The sequence below is a fragment of the Psammomys obesus genome, unplaced genomic scaffold, assembly GCF_907164565.1.
Source record: "Psammomys obesus unplaced genomic scaffold, mPsaObe1.curated_primary_1811, whole genome shotgun sequence".
Lineage (NCBI taxonomy): Eukaryota > Metazoa > Chordata > Mammalia > Rodentia > Muridae > Psammomys > Psammomys obesus.
Window position 1 is genome coordinate 4,492,758 of NW_026596079.1, and position 26,627 is coordinate 4,519,384.

The following is a 26,627-nucleotide window of genomic DNA, read 5'->3' on the forward strand; positions in this document are numbered from 1 at the left end:
CCCTATGATGTAGCTGATTGATTCTCAGGAGCTGTCCAAGAACGCGGAGAGCGCAGTGGCCACAGCGGCCATCACCAGAGGCCACTGGAGCTGATTTTTAGAGCTGTTGGGATGTACCAGCCTCTGGTGGGGTGAAAGGATCTTTGGGTGAGTGGAGGAAGGAAGGATAGCCTCCCTTTGGCTGGGCATTGATGGGCAGGGGGCTTTGCCTTTTTGGTCTAAATTTAGATCTCTTTCCTATTTGAGCATGCTGTTGTCCTTCCTCTAGACCAGAGAGGTACCTTAGTCTGCCTGCTTCTGAATATCATGTTCTATAGCAGACCAGGGTTTCATGTCCCAGGCGATTAAGCTTTACTTGGCTTGGTTTGTGTGTGGACAGACTCAGTGATGGCAGGAAGACATGCTTCTCTGACATTTGGGATGTCCTCATTACTCCAAACATCACTGTAACTATCCCTTGTCATCCTGTGTCTGTGCTGGCACTTCTTTGTCTATGTGGGGTGATTCTATCTCCTCATCTGCCTCTCATTGACATGTGTCTGGAGAAAGGCTAGAAAACCAAAAGATCCCTTCTAGCTTAGTCCTATTTGTCCTAGGAAGTTCTTCTACAGGGTTCTGATCTGTTAGAGACAGAAGCTGCAAGTGGCTTAGTGTTATGTGTGGGCCCAGCTCTGCCTTGTAACTGTTTCCTTGTACAGTTTCCTTACTGCCTGCCCTCAGCTAAGAGCTGCACCCAGGGGGCTTCTGTTTCCTCATTTGTCAAGAGAAAGTGATAGGAGGGATTGATTCCTTAACAAGGGAAGTGGCCGGACATTTGATATCTTAGCTGTTTTCCGTCTCCTAAATCTAGGAGCTCTCTTCGATCAGCCACAGAGAACCATCACCCTTATGTTGCTGGGAAAGAGGTTGAATGGAGTGAGGGGCTGCTTTCAAGGGGTCCAGCAGGACTCTGGTCATGAGCCCTTAGAAATGTTTGCAGCAGAAATGAATTTGTATCTTGTTTTTACTGGGGTTTGTTCAAAATTCCAACACGTTCTCGTATGTTCTTGTACCTACAGATTGGTAGTGGGTGGCACTCTGGCCACCCTCCCCCCTCCACAGAGACTTCAGTTCTTCCATGGCTGTGTTTATTATTCACTGATGTCAAATGTCCAGATTTTAGGCACAAGTTGAACCCTCAGGATCCTAGGTTCCTTAACCCTGCAAGTTCTTCAATGGCTGCCAGAGAAGTGATGACCACTTCAGGTGTTCGTGGGATCCCTGGTCATCTGTATCCTTGGGATGACTCCGAGGGGTGGCCTGGCTTGCCCTGATGACCAACCCAGCCCTCTCTATGTTTGAGTCAATTGTAAGAAGTCACGTAGAAGGGGTCATGCATTCAAGAAATATCTTTAGGACAGACACCCTGAAAAGATTCATGAAAAGATTAATTATACCTAGAGAGGTCTTTTGGTATGAAGAGGAAACAGCAGGTGACCGCTGTGCCCTGGGGCATCCTGAGGAACAGACACCTACCTGCCCTTTGGTACCGGATAGGTTGAATTAGGACTAATGGGGCAGTGGAGGCTGGGTCAGTGGGAAAAGCCATCCAGTTAACTTTCTATGCTCACCATAGTGGTGAGTCCCCACTGAGAGGAGTTTTCAGGTGAGGAGTGGACAGCCATCTCCTGGGGCATTTGAAAGGCTACGCTAAAGCTGAAACCTGCGGTCAGATGAGCTTTTAAGGGCTCTTGTTAGCTTGATATCCAACCATTTGGAAGCACATTCTTTCTAGTCCTGAATTCCCTCCTTCCTCTCTTCATCGCTCCTGTTGCTGATGGTTTTCAGGGAGATTTACACTGGTATAAATGTGATTGCTGTGGCACTGGCTGTGAATGGCATGTGTTCTTCTACTTAGGAGTTTATAAACAAATATCAGAAAGGGAAATGAGTTAGCTTATGATAGCAGAGCAAATACAGGGGGAGGAAAAAGCCATTTTCACGTCAAAAGACGCGCATCTCCCCATGCTGGGGAAACTTCTCAACACTATTGTTGCTCTCTAGCAGAACCAGAAGATGAGAATGGCTTATGTGGTTATCTCAGAGTAGGAAAGGGGCCTGAGGATGGTTTATTCCTCAATCTTTATTAAAAACAACAACAACAACAATCTGAAGACGTGCCAAGCTGCTTGACAATAATAGCTACAAAACCTGGGGAGATGAGGGGAGTGCATTTTGTCCATTTTACACAGGAGAAAATAGATATCTGGAGAGTGGAGGTGACCTGCTTGCTTGGCCTGTAAAGACAGTGCAAGTCTCATGAGGTACTAGGACAAAGTGACTCTCTTTCTCTCTCTCTCTCTCTCTCTCTCTCTCTCTCTGTGTGTGTGTGTGTGTGTGTGTGTTTGAGTATTAGTGGGAGACCACACACAGATATGCACACATGAATATGTATGTGTGTTGGGGGCAGAATTATTAGTATGTAAAGCAAGGTAGCTGGGCTGAAATATCTTACTTTGCACCTGTCTGGGGGCAGCACAAGGCTTACTGAGTTAATGAGTATGTGGATGACTGTATAATGAATAACTGAATGAATGAATGTTTTGATGCGACCGCTTCTCGGCTTTATTGCTAGTGAAATCAGTCACCTGATCTTCGATCCTGACATTTCAGGTTACCTCTGTGCACCCCTCAAATGGATGAGCCTCCTTGGCTAACTGCCCTTTTGCAGTTGCCTTAAGCATCTTTCAGTGCAGAGATATTGGCAAGGATGTGCCTCAGAGGGTTTCCAAGGAATAGCATTTCTGGGTCATAGGTCATGGGGAGAGTACTGTTCTTAGGACACATTGGGACTGAGGATTCAGGACAAGCTAAAAATTGGAGTGCCACCACAACTGGAACTGTTTGGCCTGCTCTTTGATCACCTCCCCCTGAGGGTGGAGCAGCGTTACCAGGACACAGAGGAAGACAATGCAGCCACTCCTGATGAAACCTGATAGACTAGGATCAGAAGGAAGGAGAGGAAGACCTCCCCTATCAGTGGACTTGGCAGGGGCATGGGTGGAGAAGGGAGAGGGAGGATGGGATTAGAAGCAGAGGAGGAAGGGAGCTACAGGGGGGATACAAAGTGAATAAAATGTAATTAATAAAAAATTAAAAAATTTGGAGGGTCAGCAGCATGCACATAGGAAGTTGTTTTTCTTCCTTCTTCTTCTTCTTTTTTTTTTTAGCAGACACTCAGTGAATGTTTGAGATTGTGACAGTGCCTGCCTGCTGTAACCTTGAAGATATACTGCCAGAAGTCGTGCAGAGGCCTGTGACAAAACTGCACTATATTTTTAAAACTTTCTTTTCACCCACATACAGCTGCCACCATTTGTCCACTCCTAGTGCCTGGGTCACTACTTCCATCTCACCCCTGGCTATGTCTTGGTACACAAGAGAGACAATATTTTTAAAACCTTTCTCCTTCCCTCCCCTCCCCTCCCCTCCCCTCCCCTCCCCTCCTCTCTTCTCGTTCTTCCTTTCTTTCCTCCTCCTCCTTTTTTAGTTTGGCTGCTGATAAAATAGTGAAAGTATTCAGAATATACAGCATCTTTTGGTTGGAACCATCTCTAGAAAGAAGCTGTTTCTGGGACAGTCTACTACTGGATGGTGGGCAGTTACAGCTGGCCTGGTCTGCCCAGGAGCCAAATTGCAGGGGTGTAGTCTTCTGCCAGTGCCAAAAAGTCAAGAAAAAGCAAACACACCACAGCACCAAATCAGATGAGATTTTTGTGTGGAAAAAAAAAATGTGTCTAAAGCTTCAGTGAGGCCAGTGAGGATCAGTTTCAGTGCTCAGACTCGGCAGCTCTATTGCCTGGTGCTGTGCCTGGATCTGACAATGCCGTGTTTACCAGCCTGGCAAGAGAGCAGCTCTCGTGTTACATGCCCCTACCACAGGGAGATACAGCCAAGTGAAATAAAGTAAAAACAGAAACACAAACATCACCGAGGGAGTCCAGGCTGACCCCAGAGGATTCTGACAACAAATACCCCTGCTGCAGGCACTTCACACTGAGTGCTCTGAGTGCCCACTGTGGTACCCTGGGCAGGGCTCTGACTTTGGCCTGCATCCACGGCATCCATTGTTCTCCTTTGCAGCTTCAGAGGTGCCACTACCTCCCAAGGCAGCCTGCAGTGCGATCCTGGACTTGCAGACACTTTCTCCCTCCATCCAAGTGGAAGCTCCCTCCCTGCCCCTTCTGTCACTCTTCAGTCTTTTGGGAGTGCTTCGAACAAATTGAGTCCACCTCCCATAATGTACCTTTGAGCTCTGTATAAACAAAAGCCGACTCTTTCTGATTTTATTGGACACAGAGTTCTGATTGTTTCTGGGTAGGGTCTAGGTGTGATCAGCTGTGCAGCTGTCCTCTGTGGCCTCCCGAGGTTAGGGAACATTCCACCCCTTCCCTAGTAACTGTGAGACCTGGGATTCAGACTCATGGCTTAGTAGAGTGCCCTGACCCTTAACATTCCATCTAAATCCGTGGGTTTCATACAAATGAATAGAAGGTAAAACTGGGTAATCACATACCTTATAAAAGGTAAGTGTATATAATTCACATAAGAAGAAAAGTGTAGCTATTGGGAATATTATTTAAAATGGCTACCTGGCAGAGTACTTTAAATCGTAAAGGTGATACCGGCATGTGTGACAAATTTCCTGGCTCATAGTGGTATTAGATTCATGAAGTTGTAATTGAATTTATATTGAAGTTACATAGGTCAATAAAATATTTAAACTGAGAAAGTGTGTATACGGGCATGGGCTGTGCCCAGAGTGAGCCTGGCATGTAGACAAAGGGAGGGTCCTTTCTGCTTGCCAGGCACTCTGGCACCTTGATCATGTGGAGGCCTTTCACTGAGCCTGGGGCCCTAATTTATGGCCTGGGCTGTGCCAGTGGTCAGGAGACCGGCCTAGGTCTGAATCTAGCTCTTCTATTGGGTAGCTGTGCAGTTTCCAGAGCTGTGCACGGGATCTCTGGGCTGGAGCCTAGGGACCAGAAGTGGAAGGCCAGGTAAACTCCATCCGGTCGGCAAACAAACATGACATCCTCAGATCTTGGCAGGCTGGCTTTTGCCAGAGCCTCAGGCTTCCACAGGAAACTGGCTAGAGAGTCCCTGCTGTGACTGATGAGAGCCCCTCCTTGATTCCTTGCATTGATCATAGTTGTGGCTCAGTTCTCTGGGGGAGGGACTCACCCTGCAGGTCACTTTTCTTGGTCCTTCAAGGACAGGTTTGATCTCTGTGTGCTCACTCCTGCAGGGCTGCAGAGTCCCTGTATGAGCTGAGGCCATCTCTTTGGAGAAAAGAGGCATGCCTGGGTAACTAGGCAAAGAGAGAGACTCATGCTCGCCCAGGCTTTTTGTGCTTTCTGAGAAAAATATTTATGTAAGTACACGTATGTATGTAATAATAGCCCTATTTTATTAAGCTACACATGCAGCCCAGACACTGGACTCATTGCTCTTTATTCGTGGACTCATTTCTCTCTGTTGCACAGCTTCTCTAAATATCCACTCATATCCATCATTGTTCTGCCTGGGGAGGGACATACATTGTCTCTTAGTGTCATGAAGTCAGCAAAAGAAAGCACTGGTGTAGGCAGAGCATGAAGATCGTGAGCTGGGGTTAAGAGCCATGGGGCAGGAAAAAGAGTCTGGGTCAGACTGAGAGGGTGTGTTAGGACAGCCCAGAGAGGTTTAAAGCACTAAGAATCCTAACGCCCTACCTGAGGGCATTTGTACTCAGGGTGAGTAAGCTATTCACAAAAGAGAGTGAAGGAAGCAGGGGACTTATAATTTGGTAAACAGAGATACAGAACCTCACCCTCGGGGGGAAGGCTGTACATGCTCTGAGCCAGCTTGGGGAATTGGAGTGCAGACCACAGGTATGCCTCAGAGGGGACTCCCAATAGCCCTACAACAGAGGTACCCTGAATGTAGTTAATGCCTTCTAATCAGGAGCGGGACAGAGCTCCCTGCCTTCCTTCAGACGCCTCATCTACAGATAGCTCCCATTTCAGAGCCCCATCCTGCTTCATGCTGCTGAAATGCTGAGATGGCCTTAGTGTTTGGCAAGGTAGTGAGCTCCTGACCTTGGGGACATTTAAGAGGAGTGAGGAGTAAGGATGGAGGTGGCAGTCAGGCACCAGCTGATGGAGGGTGTTGGAGAAGCCCGTGGCTTTGGAGAAAATTCTCTGAGCATGATTACACCATGGTGCAGAGAGTTAGAGTGTGGAGTCAGACTGAAAAAGATCCTCTGCTTTCAATGAGCTCCCTTTTATCAAGCACCTGCCCTCAGCTCTCCCCTTCTGTCTCTCTCCCTTTGCAGCCCTGACTCCTGCTATCGAGGAGCAATCAGGCTCTCTGTAGGAGCAATTGCTCTTCCCACCAAGTGACAGGTGAGTCAGATCAATCTGCCCTTCTTAGGGTTGAAGCGATTGAAGCTAGAAGAAAGGCTAGCTCCCCTACCACTTCAATAAAGCGATGTAGGCAGGGCTGAGCCAAAGTCAGTGTGGCTCTATGCAGACCTGTTGATTGCTCAGCCCACTGCTCTCCTAGAGCCCTGCCATGTGCCTTCTCATCCCCTCCCAAATAAAGGGAGCCCTGTGGGACAGCATGGAGTCTAGAACACTATTTATATGCATTGCTTCACCAGGGCAGACACTCTTAAAATACATTAAACAGAAATATCCCCTGTGTCCTCAAACCCCTGTAATCTGAGCTGACCTATGAATGAACTGGGCAGAATTCCATGCTGAAAATGTGAAAGAAAGAGGCCTGGTATTCTGACAGCCCTCAGATGTGTGGAGAATCTAACAAGCAGGAAAGGGGCACTTAAATGTGCTCCTGCAGATTGAGGAATGGTTGGGCGAAGCCACTCTCCTATCTGTGCCACTGCAATGTTGGCTCCAGGGGGATGTGCAGAATGTGTGTCAAGATGGGTTTTGAAAAGGGGCCTTTGGAAAGAGAGGTCAAACCGTATCTAAATTGAGGTTTCAGTCAAAGCTGAGATGAAAGGAAGAGACCAGGGAGGGAGGGAGTTAGAGCAAGCAGGGATACCTGGAGGAGTGAAGGCAGAGCTTCCAAGAGGATGGGGCACTGTCCGTGGCTTTCTGAGCTACAGCAAGATTCTGCTTCATGTTGTTAAAGTGAAAGTACAGAGTTTGAACCTGCTTGCCTTTGAAAGAGAGGGAAGAGAGAGAGCTCAACTCCTGAGACTCAAAAGCTGGAACTCGGGAAAAGCTGGGTCAAGGTGGCAAGGTCACAGACATTGTCTTTCTCCCCTCAACATAGGATCACCCTTCTGTGGTGACAGATAGCCGTTTGCATCTCCACACTCAGGCGCCTTATTGGGAACACACCCCCTTTCCTAGCGGGGATATGAGGTCTGTGCACTTGTCCTGTCTTCAGATTCTAGTATCCAAAGAAACAATACAGTCCAGGTAATCCAGGTCTTTCCAATGCCACCCGCTAGCCAGGGGAGTGAGTGCATGCATGACAAGTACGTTGACTAGAATAGCAGGAAGTTCCTCCCAAACAAGAGATGGATTCTGATGCCTGAAGGACGAGGCCCAGGTGACCATGGTCCAACACTAGTGTGCAGAAACTAGGAGGTTGCCAATGCAAAGGGCCTTGGGACCCAGATATACCAGAACCAAAGCATTGGATCTTCTGCCTCAACTCTACTTAGAGTCCAGGCTTTAGACTAAGTATATTGTAGCTTAGGAACATTACTCAGAATTGACAGAAGGACACACTGGCCATTGGGGGTATCAGTCTCTCTTCTGGTCCAGGACCTACTATGTGTGTGGTGCTCTGTTAACCTTAACTGAATTCATGGACAAACTGTTTTAATATGGTGTGGCAGTTACTCCTCTCACCACAGTGATAAAAACACCTGGCCCAAACAAAACAAAACAAACAAACAAAGAAGAAACAAAGGTTTATTTTGGCTCTCAGTTTGAGAGGATAGTCCAGCATAGTAGGGGAGGCAGCGGGAACCAGCAGATGGCTGGCCACATTACGTCTATAGTCTGGAAGCAGAAAGAGGTGAATGCTGGTGCTTAAATTAGTTTCTTCTTTATTCAGCCCAGGATCCCAGCCTTGGGAGTGGTGTTACCCACATTAGGTGGGACCTTCCTTGTCCAGTGATGCCTTTCTGGAGGCACTCTCATAGGCTCACCGAGAGGTATGTTTCTGTGGTGACTCTAAATCTCATCACATTGACAAACCAAGTTTAAGCATCACACAGGAATACCACTAGTATTGAGGGGATAAAGTGTGGAAGGATTGCTTGTCTTCTTTACCTGTCAGAACCCTCAGGATGATCCTGGGGGCTGTTGAAAGAACATCCTGAAACAGCTGAAACTCAGGAATATATGAGAATGAAACCTCTGTTGCCTTCATCCTGCTTCCTGGTATGTTGGTGAAAACCATCTTCCTATACCTGGTGACCCATATTCCATGACTTCCATGGCACTTGGAGTGTAGGAAAGGCTTGCTGCTAGTCAACTTCAGCAGAAACATCAATCTTGTACTCCATGAACGGAGCTGTCTGCCCTCCAATGCTAAGCCATTGTTCTAACTGATTTGCTTGGATAGGATGATGGGTTTCTGCTTCAGTATTCTGAATTGTCTTCTCTCTCAATTATATGATGAAATCTAACCTCCAGAATGTTGGTGTCATGGTATTTGAAAATGAGGTCTTTGGGAGCTACTATGCCATGGTTGGAACTCTCTTGAAAGAATTAAATTAACCTTATAAAAGACCAGAGCTTCTCCTCATCCCTTCTGCCATGTCAGACACAGGGAAGAGACAGCTATGTATGAACCAGGCAGTGGCCCTCAGAAGACAACATATCTACTGATACCTTGATTTTGGATCTCCAGATGTCAGTGTTATAGACTTAAGTCTCTAAGGCAACTGGGCTACTCTTAGCTAGTTTATAGCAGCCCAGGTGAAATAGAACAGAGTAGTTCAGCTGTATTTTGCTAGCATGAAGGCATATAATCTTATTCAAATTACATTCATTTGCTGAAGCTGTGAATATTTGAATCAAAGTGAACTGATTTCAATAATTTTTCACTGAATTGTTGAAGTTTGTTTTGTGGCAAATTGAGCTGAGCTGTGGGGAGACAGCTTGAACCTCGGGGACTCCACAAGGCCTCTGTCCATTTAGGGAATTAACAGATGGGCAAATGCCTGGCACAGAACAATTACAACATATAGGGAATATTTCCTTCCTTCTACCCCTCAGCCTGGATTCTAGTTTCCTCTCCGTTGCACACTGTTGATATAACCCTAAACAACTATAAAACAAACAGGGTGATCTAGCACACAGATGTGACTCCTATTCACACTGTTTTGTTTAAAAAAATTTTTTTGTATACTTGAAATTTTACTATGTATAGATATAAGAATATGTATATACACTATTTAGTTGTTTTATCAACCATTTTATTACATTATTAAATCTTTGTAAATAGAACATAAATGAAGCAGGGGTGACACTTTGCCACCTAGTGAACAAGGCTACTACTGAATGATATCACCTGTGTAACTGATCTGAGGGACTGAAGGTATTTTTTTGGATTTGCTTTGTCCTTCAAGGTGTTTAAAGGGCTCAAATTTTTCCACTGTGTCATTTGTTTTCCTTACATTCATTTGCTTCCCCATTCTTCAGTTTATGTCTTTCTTTTTGCCTTCTTATAGATTATTTGAACAACTTTTCTTATTCACTTTTGATTTTTCAGTGAAAGGTTTGAATGCACATTTGTCCAGGCTGTCCCTGAGCCTACTCTTCATCCTAGGCACACCTTTAACAGTCCTTCTGCCTCTGCCTCCCCCTAGCACATCTGCAATTACAGATCTGTGTCACCAGGTTGTCAGGAATACTGCAAAGAGCATGCATAACTGACCCTGACTATTGCTTTAGTTCTTTTACCCCGTTGGGTGTAGGAACCCTTCACTCAGATCCCTTGTGTCTTCTCTTCAAACTACAGATCTCATCTTCAGAACTACTTCTACATATGCTGAGCGATGTATCATCAGATAACTTTTGCTTTACTCATCAAATGGCTGAAAACCCTCGAGAACCACCTTTTCTCCATACTGCTGATGTCAGGAGTCTTCCCCAAGCCCCAGCCTCTTTTTCATACACTTTCCCTTCTGCACAGGCAACTCACTTCGGAAGTTCTTCCAGGGCTCATCATCTGTGAGGAGCGCAGTTTCATGCTCCTGTCTTTCTTTTCCCTTCGTTCCTGAGGGATAGTTTTCTGGATATGAAGTTGCTGGTCAGTAAGTCTTTCCTTGAAGCACTTTACTTGAATTCTGGAGTTTCTCACTTATAGTTCCTTTGGAAAATATTTATGTTTCGCTCCGTGTATCTTCTGTCTTTCATTGAGGCCAGTCATCTGAGTATGAAGTGCCATGCTATAACCTCCTGGATTTCCAAGGTTCTTCTCTACGTCCTAGATGGCTCCTTGCTGCCACTTACATAGTGAAGACACTGTGTCTGTGCCCAGTCAACAGCCACCTCAGCCATTTCCTTTATCTGCAGTCTGCTGCCTGCTAAGTGTTGTCTCAAATAGTTTCATTTTCATTCTTTACTTTCCTATTTCTTTATTTCTTTCATACATTGTTTCATCTTTTAAATTTATTGTTTGATATTTTCAGACATGCATACATAAAGTGGTTTGATCCAATGCAGCTCCCCTTTCCTCCTTTCCAATTTCCCCCCTGTTCTCCTCATGACTTTTCCCTCCCAGCTCCATGCACGACTCTCTTTTTAAAACCCGTGGAGCCCACTTGGTGATGATGACTGTATGTACACAGGTGAATGGCCATCTACTGGAGCAGGTAGCTTCCCAGGGACCACATCTTGTTTTGGCTTTGTTTGTGTTTGAGATGGTGTCTTGTTGTGTAGTCCAGACTGGCTTCAAACTTGAAAATCTCCTTTCACCTCTCGGTTGCTGGGACTACGGGTCTGTGCCACTATAAACCAGCTACATCTCCTAATTACTTGATAATTTTTTTCATTTGTCTCAAGAGATTTTTGGTGCTCATTGAAATAGTTGCATGAGTACATCTTTAAAATTTAGCTGGAGACAGTTTGGAGAATTGTGGTACTGTAATCCAGTGAGCGAGTTTTTCTATCAAGTTGTAATTGTCCTGATTCTTTCTGTCACTAACCATCTGTAGTCATATGTGTGACATTATCATTAGCAATTTGGGGCAATGTTCTATGAAAGTGTGGGCCTCATGTAGTTTTGTTGTTTAACACACAATCATTCTATTTACAAGGTAGGGATATATGTTTAGCTCCTCAGGCCTTGCTGATATTGAAAAAAAAAAACCTAATTATTTAAAAGGTACATATACACCACACTGAGTAGTTTTCTATCACGAAAGTCACTGGAAAAAATTGGGGTGGGGAAGAAAACCTAACATACAGAAATGCTGTGGTCTGATTCCTTAAATTGTTGATGCCATCCAAAATGGGGCATTGTGGTTGCCATCATCTGAACAGATACCCATTGGACCCTCTTCACCTTCTTCACTTTCTCAGGAGTGCCTCCAGCTCCATTCGCTCATGTATACCCTCAGATGCGCTTCCCAACCAGCCTCTTCGCTAGCTATCTCACCATTCTGTTCCCTTACAGACTGGCTGCCAGAGGCCTGAGCTGAACATACCTTCCTGTTGGACCGTCTTCTTTCTCTGAGTCCCTGATTTATTTGGTCAATCATCTGATACCACAGAATCCGTAGCTAGGATAATGTCTGTCTTAGCGAACACTGTTGGCCTCTCCTTTCTGATATGATTTTGGCCTCCTCATTGGTCCCTTTAAATAGTCTTTGTGGATACAGTTTCTGGATTCTCATTAGTAGATGCCACGTCATGCAAGCAAACAGGTGCAGCCTCAAGTTTGGATGCTGAGCCAAGTCTGGGCCATTGCTGTGCTTCATAGCACAAGTCTCTGGGCTTCCTTTGCTCACATTATTTCCTCACCCTCAAGCGCATCCTCCCCCAAAATCTCATTTCTTTCCTAGCCTTATCTTTTATCATCTTCTCATGCCCTCCTCCAAACTCTTGTATTCCGCTTACTGCATGAGCAATCACAAACAAGAGGTGGGCAGTTCATTGTGAAGCAGCTGTTGCCACTCTGCTTACTCCCAGCATGTTGTTCCAGGCTCCATCACCCTTGGTCTCATGGGCCTGAGTTTGAAGCTCATGCTCTTAGTACCCATGACTTGGTATCCTCTTTGATCAGAGAACTGATCATGTAGGTACATAACATCTTCTTGCTTGTCTGTATGTATCATTGGGGCATCAGAAACAATGTATATGAAGGTCTTGACAGCCACTTAGAACACGATTAGAACAGAGATGGAAGCAGTGCCATTACTGGTACCTCATGGAATCAACATCGATGGAGTAGATCAGGTGACCAGGCTGTGTAGATAGCCAATTGGGCCTGTAATGGTACCATTCTACTTCATGAAGATTACCATTATCCTAAGTTATTAGCTCCCCAGATTGCTGAAGGAGGGACACTGGTCTCATTTTATGGGTGAGGTAGCTAAGGGCTGGAGACTAATAGTGCAATGCCCTGGCATATTTAAAAGCTTCCTACTTATGTGAGAGATGGGTGTTTTACCCCCAGTTGGATGTATGAGAGAGCTGTTCAGAGATGCTCAGGGTCTTGTGTGCATACTCCTGGGGCAGCCTGGAATTAGAACATGTGTCCTGATAGACCAGCTTCGTCACTTTGTGAGCTGCTGTAAGACAAACCAATAGTGAAAGTGACACTTGTCCTGACACAGACATCATCCTCAGTATGAAAGTGTTTGAGGAATGAAGACATGTACCAAGCCAAACAGTTTCAAACCCAGGCTGCCTGGCTTCCTGGCAGCCCTATTGGATTGGAAATTGATTAGCCTTAATCTACCATCTCTGACCTACAAGCAGAGTTTGGGCTAGAGGGCTCGAAATGGTCAGGAATTGGAAGGAAGACATCTCACTGTCCAGTCCTGTACACATCATGCCTTTATGTCCTAGGCAGCTTTCTACCCAGAGCACAACTCATCACCCAGCAGCACAAAAGTAGTACTCCATGACACCCTTCCCCCACCCTCAGCAGCATGGACTCTGCCCAGGCTGCCCTCTTAGTGGGCCGAGTCTCATTTTCTTTCTCTAAATTGGTTTCTATCCAGTATTTGTCTTCCTCCCCCTTCTCTGGGTCCCTGGATGAGGAATGTCAGTTACTATGGCAATGGGTTGGCTAGTGGAAAGAACTCAGCTCACTAAATTAATTGCTGGACTTTTGGGGGACTAATGGCAGTGTTCTGCCTCCCAGAGACATTGGTGTGGCCCACGTCATTGCAACTTGGCCGCTAGCCCTTGGAAAGCAATCAAAGCCAAGTGGGAGGGAGATGGCACAATGGTTGTCCCTGCCCACTGGCTTGCCACCTAAGGTGGGATGGGGAATGTAGAGATCTACATGAAATCTCTCTCTCCCCCCCTTCTCTTTAGTTATGTCAGATCCCTGCTACATATTTTGTAGAAGTCACTGTCCATAACTCATGCTACCATCCTGGAAATGAGATGGTCCTTTTCTGATACATAAGAGAACAGGAAACTAGAAGTGCTCCTTCAGTCACTGGGGAGCACAGCCAGGAGTCCATATCAAGCTCTCCTCTGTGGACATGTCAGGAACAATGAGCAGAGGGATCCTAACTCACTCTACAAAGACAGCATTACCTGAAGATCTAAGCCACACAAAAACATCAGAACAAAGCAGGGCTACAGACCAATATCATTCATGAATATAGATATAAAACTCCTCAGTAAACCTTAGTCAATCAGATCCAACAATGAAAAAATTACACACAGGTAGCTGGGGTTTATCTTATGTATGCAAGGTTGGTTCAATACCATCAGGCCAATTACTGTCAGCTAAGAACCAAACAGGAACATATCTTTCCTTTCAATTCTCTTACCTAGAAGTCTTTTCCCAAAGCCCTGTCCCTTCTCTTCTGAAATCCTTGTCTTCCCCTTCCTATAAAAGGGAACTGTGAGGTTTGATTTGTGATTAGATTCTTGCTTCTCTTCAGTGTTGCCCCAGACATACTCCAGACATACAGAGAGGCAGGATTCTGCACAAGAAATCTGAGGTGGGCTGAACTCACCCTGGGATTGAAGTGATGAAAGTTTCTGAAGTGTGCTGTTATTTTGTTTCCTACTCTAAAAATGAGTCTGGCATGTCTGCTGATTAAATACAATGGTCACTATGAAAACTGTAGAATGGTCCCCAGAGTTTAGTGAGCAAGAGATACGTAATGATTAGTGCCAAGAAGTAGACATCTTTCCTATCATTGAAACCTGATCCCAAATCCAGCATGTCATTGGTGTGTACTAGGTGGAGTTTCTATGATCTCTACTACATAACATGCATCACCGGTAGGGATGCAATGCATCTTGCAGTGTATCTTGCAAGTGTGCCATTACGTTTACACAATGCACTTTAGTTACAGCACACACACACACACACACACACACACACACACACACACACATACACACTTACACTCGACACCTATCTTTCCCTAGCCCTTCCCTTAAGAAGCCAAACATTGGGATCATCTCCTTTCTTCTCAGCAAGCATATGCCTGCTCCAGATTTGATGGTGGACCTGAGTGGTGAGGTAGTGTTAGGCTAGACCCTCTGTAGAAGCTGACAGGGAGTCAGGGGTAGTTAGTTGGGACATGGAGATGCCCACCCTGGGAGGTTGTGGTAGAGACAGAAACATGTGCGTCTTCATCATAGATGATCTACACTAATGCCAGGCTTTGCCTGGGGACACTTTGAGTTCTGTGAGTGTCAGGAACAGGTAGGTCCAGGCTTTATTTGTATATCTGGCTCATTTTTTTAAAACATTCTAGCATTATGCTGGGTAAGGCCTTGAGTCCTCTGATTAGAGACACTGTTCCTGACTCCCGTAAGCTATACTCCAGTGTCCACAGAACCCTTGTTCATTACAGCACTCTTCATAGGGTATCCCATTGCTTCCACAAAAGGTGCTGAGAGCCCAACAGTGCCCAAGTAGTGATGTCATTGCAGCATTGAACCTGCTGCCCATTATTTTCTCTCAGGTCAGTGAGTCTGCCTTCATGGCTAGGCGAGCTCCTAAAACCTCTGTCATCTTGTTGACCTCTTGACAAGCCTCAGGATTACATATTTTCAAGGGAAGATGTTGTTTTTCTCTCTGGCACTATACAGGATCTGGCAGAGAGACTATGATGGGATGTGAGCAGACCTAGCTGTATCAAATTGATCTTTGCCTAGAGCATCAAAGCAACTGAGATGACTTCATCAGCAGTGGGTTTCCCTGGGTTAAAGTCTGGCAATGCTACATTCTTCCAGAATGTTCCAGGAAAGAATCTCTTCTCTTAAATTTCCAGCTTCTAGAAACCACCAGCATTCCTTAGCTCATGGCCACTGATGGCCAGTTTCTTTGGTTGCTGAACACCTGGCTCTAAGTTCCCTTCTTTTACCTAGAATAACCCTCTCAAAGACAATGAACTCACCCAGAAAAAAAATCCATATTAATGTTTGTATTAAACCATGGGCTGATCACCAATCTGTGTTCACCTATAACTGTATTTTCTACTTGCATTCTGAAGAATTGTGATATGAACACCTTTATTTTATTTAAAAATATGTTTCCTATTTTATTAACTTATTTTGACTTAATTTTAAAATTTGTTTTAGTTTTGAGGACATTTTTGCATTTCTTTTTGAGAAATACAGTGTATTTCGGACATGTGCATTTTCTCTCAACCCTCCCATCTTTTCCTACTCAACTTCAATATTTCTATCTCTTCCTTTTTTCTGTTCTTCTTCCTCCTCTTTCTTCCCTCTTTTTCCTCCTCTTCCTTATTTCTCCTCCTTCTTCTTCCCCTTCTTCTCCCTCATTGTCCTCCTCCTCCTACTACTTCACCTTTTCCCATTGAGTCTGGTTTGTGTTGCTCAGCTAGTTCTGGGATTAACCTGTAGTGACCCCACTAAGGGTCACATCATTAAATAAGCTGAACCTCCCAGCAGCCATCAAGGACTAATAGCTGTGGATAACAGTATTTTACAAGCACAACAGGGCATATGCACATACGAATTTACAGTGATTATGTCAGCATGCACAATACTCCCACAAGCTCCAGCCAGACAAAATCCTAACATAGAGGGCAGGGAGATATATGTAATTAAAATGCTTGAAATGTATTATTTGATAATCTCAAATGTGTATACAACAAAATAGGATCTTATCCATTCCCCATTCTCCCAACTTCCTGGTTCTTACATTCCCCTCCCAACTTCATTCCTCTTATTTTATTATCAGTATAACCCACTAAGTCTAGTTAGTGCTGTTCATATTTTCTTAGGTGTGGGAGCATCCTTTTGAAAATAGGAAGCCTACTCTGGCTATACCCTCAAAGAATGACTGTCTCTCTTGCAAGCTCTCAACTACCAACAGCTCCTCAGTAAGGGGTGCATCCTCAATAACTCCTCCTTCATCTATGTCAGAAGTTTGACTGACTTGATTTTATACAGGTTTTTTTCCAGGTAACTATAGTTACTATTAGTTCATAAGCTTGATAACCACATCGTGTCCAAAAGACAGCATTTCACGGAATTGTGGCCCATCCTCTGGCACTTACGTTCTTTCTCTTCTTTTTCAGTGTTGTTCTGAATCTTGGTGAAGGGTTGAGGGAACAGAATACATTTTAATCTTGTTTTTGTATTCAGGCATATTTTATACAGAGGGTACACACACATCTTTAACATAATTTTTTCTAAGCCATTTTGAGTGCACAGTTCAACACCACTGATTAGAGATGTGTGCTGTACAGCTATGGCCATTGTTCATCACCTCAGGTAGAGCCGTGAATCTCTTAAGTGATGACATGAATCCCTCCACACTGGCTCATATCTTAGTTAATTTCTTTTTCATTGTTTTGTAGTTTTATGTATATAATTCTTACACCCCCTCGGTTAAGAATTTTATCTTTCTTGATCTTGTCATACATGGGATTTATAACATTCCTTTTTTGAATCGTTCATTACTAGAACATGGAAGCAGAGACAATGCTTGAATGCCAATTCTTCATTTTATGACTGTGATGGATTTATTAGTTCTAGCAGTTTTGCATAGTCTGCAGCATTTTGTGCAGATAAGATCATATCTCCAGGTACAGAGACTTTGCCTTCATCATTTCCAGGTTGGATGCAATTTATTATTATTATTATTATTATTATTATTATTACCATCATCATCATTATTTTGTTCTGAATTGTTCTGGCAAAGTGTTGAATACAGTTGTATATTCTTGTATTGTTTTTGACCTTAAAGGAAATGCATTCAACATTTTAACATTAAGTATGATGTTGGTTGTGTGAGTTCAGATTTGACCTTTGTTATTCTGAGGAATCACATTATGGTCCTAATTAATGGACTGGGTGTTTTGTATGTTGAAGAGATATTGGCTTGAGTCACATGCTTATTTGTTTGTATACCAATAGAGGTCACATATATTTTCCTTCCAGTCTTTGTATTGATATGATAATTACATCACTTTATTGTTTTTGTTGAATCACCTTCCTGACATAAATTGCATTTGGTCGTGGCATTTGATACTTCAGTAACTCACACAAATCCGAGTGCTTATCCTTTGCTCCATAGCTTTGTTCTTAAAGAGATGTATCTGTACTTTCTCCTGTGTACATTGGGGAAGACATGCATCAAAAATTCAGAAAAGCTGAAGAGTGTACGTTGGCTGAAGCCTAGATCCCTCAGTCAGGGAAATTATCAAATTTCATGAGCCACGATAAATAACAAATGCGGGTATGCACAACCATTTCATCCACATGTCCACCATCCTTTTTATTCCTCCCAAAGCAGTCACTGAGAGGTTGCTGCTACTGTATTTTCTCCATCTGTGGAGATCAGTTCAGAAGCATCCTGTGTTCAAATCCCAGTTTGTCCTCTCAGCTCTCACCAACTTAGTGTCCTAGGAACGAGGTGCCTTTTCTCTATCCCGGTCTTTTCCTGCCCCTCACGGAAGTGAATGGAGCCTGCCTTGAGAGGACACAGGAGATCACACCAGAGTCAATGTCTGACATGTGGCAGATAATAAATGGTGCTAGCCATCTAAGTTCATAGCTCTCCGATGGCATCACTATTTATCTAACAAATAACTCCTAGCCACTACAAGATAGTAAGACTGAAGGTTGACATTGATATTGGTCTTTGATCATTCATCCATAAAGCTAATATGTTCTGAGGTGCACAGCATTGCTTAGAATTGTCCTAGGTCCTGGGCATGGCAGACAGGTGTTGAAGGGTGGAAGAGTTGGGCTACTAGCAGACTTGTTTATTCCCATGTTGCTTTCCTCCTTGTGCCCTCTGACCCCCAAGCCCAGAACTATGACTACTGTGCTTGTTCTATTTAGGTACAACACCTTTCTTTTTGACCCTGCATTTGCCTCTTGATGTTCTCCTCATGTCATTATTCAGGTCCTTCATAGAGCAGGCACTTGAGAGGAATCATGTCACATTGCCCTTCCATTTAAATCTGGTGCATGGGTCCCATGGAAGATTCTTACTTGCTGTTACAATGATAGGTACTGGCTGCACATGCATACAGAGTGTAAATTCATGCCCTGGTTTGTCAACCCCAAGCATCACAGGGTGGTAGGTGAGGCAGGGCGGCAAATGGATGAGGCGACAGCCTATTGCTAAAAGAAGGGAGTTCATTGTTCACTTGACACCACTGAGGGTGGCTCTCAGCCATATGGAGGGTCATGCCAGGGGGAAGAGCGATGTCCTGGCTGAGTTCCTCCTGGGCTCTCGGCAAGTGTGGAGTTTGGGCAGAGGGAAGCATTCTCCATAGGGGAAGGACTGCTGCAGACTTGGTATCTGTGGGAAACTGTTTGAAAGTCCACAGCCACCATCCTGAGCCCACTGGGCTGGTGAGATCAGGAGCGGCCGGTCATGGTAGGTCTGTGAGTCATATTCATTAGGGGACTGTGATGACGCTAGTGGAGGGATCTAGGAAGGGCACAGCTGTAGATCACCCAGCATCTAGACCGCATGGACGAACCAGGAAAGGAAATGGCCAGGTCCCGTGGCCTCGCTCTTCATAAGGTCACACATAAGGGTAAACTGAGGCTGGAGATGAACTGGCCCCTGCATGTGGGATTTCTCCCTGCTCCTCCTGACCCTTAAGCTCTGCAGGGATTCTCAAAGTGCATCTTTTTTTCCATACAGGAAATGCTCCGCTAGATCCCTGAAGTATCTCTTCCTCACCAAGATATGCCTGTCTCCAAGAGCAGGGGAGCCATGGCCGTCCCCAGAGGGAGTCCTTCAGCCTGCCTTCTGTGGATGCTGCTGCTGTGGGGAGGGCATGGTGGCTGCCAGGCCCAGCGTGCAGGTGAGACGTTACATTGGGGGTGGGGTGGTCAACGTTCGTTCATGTGTGTGTGCATGGGAGGGTGGGATCCTGCGAATTCACTTTTGACCAAGAGTGCAAGAGTGCCACCAATATAGCAAGTCTATCAGCCATCCTTCAGTCGATGCTTGTGCTGATGCTGTTCAGATGGGGCCTGTGAGAGCAAAATAATGCATCAGAGAACGTGAGAGTGTGCCGTAGTGTGCGAGGGACTCTGAAAGACTGGACCTGTGTCAAAGAAAAAAAAATTGTGTAAGAGAGTATGCTTGTGTGAAGAACTTGTAAGAGAGGGGGCATAAAGATGGTTGGTGTTCTGCCTGTATGTCTGTGTGAGGGTGACAGGTTCTCTAGAACTGGAGTTACAGACCGTTGTGAGCAGCCATGTGGGGGCTGGGAATTGAACTTGGGTCCTCTGGGAGAGCAGCCAGTGCTCTTAACTGCTGAGCCATCTCTCTGTGAGATGTCTCTTCATCCACGAGAAAGGTTCTTTTTTTTTTTTTCTGAGAAGATTCTGTGAGAGAGAATAAAAAAATAATAAAATTAATAATAAAATTAATGTTCTGCATCCCTCAGGTTTCCTTAGGCATCCCTGCAGAGTTACAGGCGTGCGCGCGCGCACACACACGCACGCACACAGACACATACACAGAGTGGGGTTGGGAGGCAAGACTGTACAGTCTCTCCAAGCACAGTACCCACACTCTGTCGGACTCTGTTGGGAAGCTCACACCCTCACCCCCTGCTCCCACCCCACCCACCACTGGTGAGTGGCCTTCTTCTGCTCCCACTGTGACGGCTCTTGCTGTGCACTGTAGGAACCCAGAACCGGTGATTTCTATTTTGCTCATTGTATCTGGGCTGTGCTGTAGATTCTTCACATGCTTTTATTGGCCGTGCTGCTGTGATAATTCTTATATATCTCTCCCCAACCTTCTGAGTTTTCTGGGGTTAAGTCAACACATTTCAAGCCGATTGACCGCTAATTCCTTTGGAAGGGCCTTAAAGTGATGCGACAGATCTCTGCGTCCCCATTGGCAGACATGCACTCTTCCTCATGTTGTCATGGCCTGCACCACCAGTTGACTTTGGTCAACTTGGTATTTCAGCAAAATACGTTCTTTACCACCCTAATGCTTGTGTCATGGGCACCCAGAGGCCTCCTCTGCCGCCGTTCCCTTGTTTTGGAGGATTCCAGACAACCTTCTCAATAGCTCCCCCCGTGTTTGTGCAGCACTTTGAAGCTTAGAAAACACCTATTCTCAAACCACCTAACTATGAAATGGATGGGCAGACCCCATATTAAGGGCTTCTTGAAGGGAGAAAATTATATTAAAAACATCATACGGTTTTCGTAAAATCTATTTTTTATAAAAAAATAAGCATATGAAGCATTATAGAACATCTCTATAACATATCTATAACATATATCTATGTTTAATCTACATAAATATTATACATTTATGCATGCTCTAATGGTAAAATACTCCATTCAGTGAACCCCATGAAGTCATGGAAATCCACATGACCAGGCAGGAAATTTGCTTCTAGCATCGAGTCGGGTGTGGGAAAGTAGACCATAGACCACCAGGCCTGGCACATTCCCAACACCTCCATAAAAGCTGGGTTCATGAGAGAACACATGCTGGGGTAGAGGGAGGTAGAGAGATTGTGGGGGCTCAGCAGGCAGACAGTCACGCCAAACCCCAGAAACCTCCAAGTTCAGTGAGAGATCCTGCCTCAGACTGTAAGAGTGCAGGTAGAGGAAGCCACCTAAAGTCTGTCTTTGGCACCTGCACAGGGACTCAAACACTAATAAAATGATAGCACTTTTTAACCAGTGTTAAATCAAAGAGCTTGGCACCTGGTAGCGTCCCACGGACATAAATCACTTTAATGCGGTGTCACATATCCTCAGTTGATCTTCTTTGTAACTCTGTAAGCCTCACCCTGCTGTGGGATGTCAGTAAGCCAAAGGGCAGGCAGGCAGGCTTCTGAGTAAAGTCTAAGGGAGAGGTTTGGAGTGAGGGCACTAAATCTGTAGGTTTCCTACCACTCATTCCCCCTTTACCCTCTCTCTCTCCCACACAGGTTGCAAAAGCGTGCAGTATGATCTGGTCTTCCTTCTGGACACGTCTTCCAGTGTGGGCAAGGAGGATTTTGAGAAGGTCCGCCAGTGGGTAGCCAACCTGGTAGACACCTTTGAGGTGGGCCCTGACCACACCCGTGTGGGGGTTGTGCGCTACAGTGACCGGCCCACGACAGCCTTTGAACTGGGCCACTTTGGCTCCCGTGAGGAGGTGAAGGCAGCTGCGAGGCGCATCACCTACCACGGGGGCAACACAAACACTGGCGATGCGCTGCGTTACATCACCAGCCGCAGCTTCTCAGTCCAGGCAGGCGGGCGGCCTGGGAACCGCGCCTTCAAGCAGGTGGCCATCCTGTTGACAGATGGCCGTAGCCAGGACCTGGTGCTGGACGCTGCTGCAGCTGCCCACGCAGCCGGCATCCGCATTTTTGCTGTTGGTGTGGGCGCCGCGCTGAAGGAGGAGCTGGATGAGATCGCTTCAGAACCCAAGTCTGCGCATGTCTTCCATGTTTCAGACTTCAACGCCATTGACAAGATCCGTGGCAAGCTGAGGCGTCGGCTTTGTGAAAGTAAGTGGCCCCGCCTTCCCTGTGGAGCTTGTCCCCTGCCAAGGCCGTCCCCACCTATCACCTGCACAGGCAGCAGAAGTTTCTGTTGGGGGAGGCAGACAGCGTGCCAAGCTCAGAGGAGGACTGGGTAGGCAAGCAGCAGGGGCTGGGCAGGTGAAGCCACCGTTCCGTGGGGTTAGCAAAGCAAGGGCAGAGTGACAGCCCACACAGAGAAGAGGCTTGTCTGTCATCCAAACACCTTCTTGGCTTCTCCCTCCTTGAGTACAGGTGGTGGACAGAGATGGAAAGGACATGGATGTTAAAAGTGACCCGTCTCCTCTTTGTCCCTGGTCTGCTGACCTCATAGAGCTTCTGAAGTTAGAGGCAGAGCCTGTCTAACTCTACAGAAGTTCACTGAGATGTATACAGTTTGGGGCTAGGCAACTGCTTGTTCGAGTAGCTACCTTAATCTGTCTGTGTGATGTTTTAAATTTGTGAGCTTCTTACACTAATGGGGTTTTTATTTAAGAAAAACACATTAAAAGGATAAAAATTTAAAAGTTAAGAAAAGAGCTAGAGGCAGAGCCTGGTCCATAGCAGAGTCTCCCAGAGAGTTACCAGGAGTGATAGAAAATGGTGGCAGGCTGAGTCCATGTATTCTGTCTGGAAGGATCAAATCTGTATTTCTCCAAACTCGGTGACCTGCTGACATCCAAAATGACTCCCGGGCCTCTAAATTGTTTGCCTGGAATCTGTTGAGTGTGGTGGGTAATGGGGGAAGGGTAATGGGCATCAGACAACAGTCCCATGGCTGACCTTGGTATCTAAGCTCTAGGATTTTAGAGGGGTTATTCTGACGACAGCCCTCACCAGGATGGGAAGTACAGAGAGATTTCCTCTTCCACCCAGCCTGTCTGTACTTTTCACCTCCCACCTCTTCATTGTGGTGGTATTTGTCCCTCTTGGATAGCAGAGGATGCTGTGTGGCATTCCCTTCCAGGCCCAGCAAGGGCTGTATACTGAGGCTGGTAGGGGCAGAAGTGTTGGGACCAGAGTCTCTGACTCTTATGCTGATTACTGCAGGAAAAGGAGCAGTCCCCAGCTGGGAACCACAGTGGGTCCTCTGCTAAGAGAGCAGGCAGCCTTCGGAACTTGGGGGCAATGGATGGGGCCAGCAGTAGGACATCTGGGGATGGCTTAGAGCAGTGGTTATCAACCTTCCCACTGCTGTAATCCTTTAATACAGTTCCTCATGTTTCTTTGACCCCCAATCATGAAGTATTTATTTATTTAGGGTTTTTGAGACAAGGTTTCTCTGTTTATCCTTGGCTGTCCTGGACTTGATTTGTAGACCAGCCTGGCCTTGAACTCACAAAGATCTGCCTGCCTCTGCCTCCCAGAGTGCTGGGATCAAAGGCATGCACCACCATGCCTGACTCATAAAATTACTTTTGTTGCTATTTCATAACTGTAATTTTGTTACTGTTATGAATCATAATTAAATATCTGTGCTTTCTGATGGTCTTGGGTGAACCTTGTGGAAACTTTAATCGAGACCCCAAAGAAATCAAAACCCTATGGGTTGAGAACCCACAGGGTTAGAGAGAGCATTTCCTAAAAAGAGCTCTGTCCTGAAACCCAGTGAGGAACACAGATTATTCTAGAAACTGGTGTGGCTGTAGACTTTCTTACCACAGTATGGTCTCTGTGTTGTTTGTTAAGCCAGGGTTTAAAGGACATTTATTTTGGGTTATTGAGGATCTACATCTGTGAGGCCTTGTGCTGATTTCTGGGGCAATAGACCCTGTAGAGGTGGAGTCTTCAAGTCAGCTGTGCAGAGATACATGAAGCCAGGCTGGAGCCTCATGTGTTGGGGGGAGGGGGTCATTGCTGAGAATGCAGGGTGGGGGCTCTCTGGAGGAAGTGTGCTCAGGATGTGAGACTGACAGATGGGGTGAGGTGGGGTCAAGGGGTGCTTTGACCCACTGGTGAACTGTAATATAACCATGAGCTGCAGTCACAGAGAAGTGGCCTTGCTGACTTTCCCAGGCTTGAGGAGTCTGAGTACGGACGGTTCTGGAGTGAAGGTGAGGACATAATAGGTTGATTGGCAGTGGGTGGGCATGGTCAGATCTGTGCGGAGAGAGTAGGAGGTGAGCAAGAAAAAGATCTCTTCCCTTCCCCAGAGACCTGGAGATGTGCAGAGAAGGAGAGATCAGTGCTGACGACTAGTTCTGCTTGACAGATGAGAACGCTGATGTCCCGAGAGGCTAAGTGGAGAGAACCCATTTTCTTGTATGCAGATAAGGCATTGACCAAGGACTTAACAATCAACTTTATTTATCCCTCCTTACAACCCAAATGCTCATTTCTTTTCCCAGGTGCTAACATCCTGGCAGGCAGAGCTGAAGATAAGCCATTCTTAGCAGTAGATCAGGGTGGAGGCGGGTTAGAGAGGAAAATGCAGGGCAGGGCTGGGCTAAGGGATTGATGGAGGTTCATGCTAGCCGGAAGTATGGGCTGAGAAGAGCTAGAGAGCACGGTCATAGTGTCATAGTAAAAAATCCAGAATGCAAGTTCAGGGCTAAGAGCTCCAGCCCTCATCCCAGAATGCCTTGAGGTAGATTTCTGAGAAGCCAGAGGCATCTGGTTTTGACCCCTAGGGCTTTGCCATCTTGCGAATCTGCTTCAGGCTGGTTCCAGATCTTGGCAAGGCTGAATGGTGATGGCACAAACCCCTTGAAAGATGGGTTCCTGAGCCATGCTGCACAGCCAATAGGACAGCAGGGCTGGAGGAGAGTGTTGCTCCTAGCCTCTCTGCTGCACATGTTGTTCTCCTCCAACTGTGGCAGCTGGTGAGGGCTCACCTTCCCAACCTTGCCTCCGAGCCAGCAACAGTGCTTCATAGCACAGACGACAGAAAACCCTCCTCTGGTGTCTTGAAGAAGGAAGCTGCCCTGTTTTTATTTTGTATGTTTGGTTGTGGTTATTTTCTCAGGAGGCAGGCAGGTTGTACTTACTGGTCGGTTCTGTGGGGGCTGGGAGTGAGGCTTAGATCAAAATACCTTGTGTACATATACAACATTCTCGAAGAATAATTACACGATATTATTTTTTATGAAACAATTTGCAGTCATCAGCCTCAGTACTCCACCCCCATCACTGAGTCCTTAAAAAACATGCTGTAAATTGAGATACAGGACTTAGAATGCATTTTTTAGGCAAGCGCTGCTATTACCCAACTGGCTATATCTTGAGCGCTGTGACATTTTTAAAAGACGTGTTCACTTGTTTGCTTATTCATGTGTGTCTGTGTACATGCATGTGTGTTTAGGTGCACTCACCTAAACTGTCCATGTGCTAGAGGTCAGAGGAGAGCATCCACTGACTTCTTATCTCACCCTCTGCTTGTCCATTTGAAGCAGAGTTCTCTGTAAAAGACTCCAGTGGTCCTCCCATTCGGCCTGCTGCAGAGCTGGACGTACAGGTGTTTGGTATGTGAGTGCTGGGCTCATCACAGTGGTCCTCAGGATTGCACAGCAAGATCTCTTAGCCATCAGGCAGCCTCTCCAGCAGCCTGATGAAATTATGGTAGTTTAGCGGCACAGTTAGTGAGGCTCACCCTATTCAAAGCAGTCTTCAGATCCTGGAAGTTGTTCCCAGGGTACCTCGCGCAAATCTCTGAACAAGACCTACGGAAAATGCCTATTGGTTGTGCTTCACGGCTAGAAATAGGGCGTGTTGTTTCTTCTATCTATCTGTTCTAGATAGTCTCTGTCTTGTTTTGCACTTTGGAATTTTCTTGGTAGTTACACTCCTCCACTGCACATGGTGGTGATTCTAGGATCTGTCCTGCAGATATTGGCCCTGTTCTTACAGCTTCTTTCTGGGGGTAGCATCCCCCAGAAAGCATAGCATCCCTGCATTTTCATGCAGCAGTGGAGGGAAAGCCCAAGCTTTCCAAAACGCCAGCCTGCGTCTAGCACTTCACAAGCATGCTGATTCTTGATTTGTATTTATTTTAAAAATCGTTTTAAATATTTTTTGATGTTGTAATTACATCATTTTCCCCTACCCTTTCCTCCCTCCAACCTCTGCCAGTGTACCCTCTTTATCAAATCCATGGCCTCTTTTTTTTTCACTATTGTTGCAAATATATGTATGACTCTAAATATATAAATACAACCTGCTCAATCCATATCACATTACTTGTATGTGTTTGTTTTGAAAAAGTTAAAGATGAAGTGGCTTCACAGAATGAATTTATGTCTCATTCCTCTCTTTCCCAATCACAGGCATCTGTTTACCGGGTGATGCTGTCTTCTGTGAGAAGTAGAAAGTGGGTTTGACTGAAGGCATTCTGATGAAAGTTCTGTTTGAAGGATGCATGAGTAGCTGAATGAATGAGTGAATTAACGAGGGTCGAGGAAGAGCTTTGCACAGGAAGCACTCAGTCAGCTAT

At 45.7% G+C, this 26,627-nt stretch overlaps 1 protein-coding gene across 1 annotated transcript in view; it reads left to right on the forward strand.

The window, feature by feature from the left end:
• The first annotated feature begins 19,395 nt into the window (after positions 1-19,395).
• The window catches only part of Col22a1 (collagen type XXII alpha 1 chain), a 211,613-nt gene continuing 204,381 nt past the window's right edge, over positions 19,396-26,627 (forward strand). The window contains exons 1-2 of the mRNA XM_055626482.1: positions 19,396-19,513; positions 21,620-22,186. Of these exons, the coding sequence (XP_055482457.1) occupies positions 19,396-19,513; positions 21,620-22,186 (685 nt within the window). The remainder of the gene's footprint in view (positions 19,514-21,619; positions 22,187-26,627) is intronic.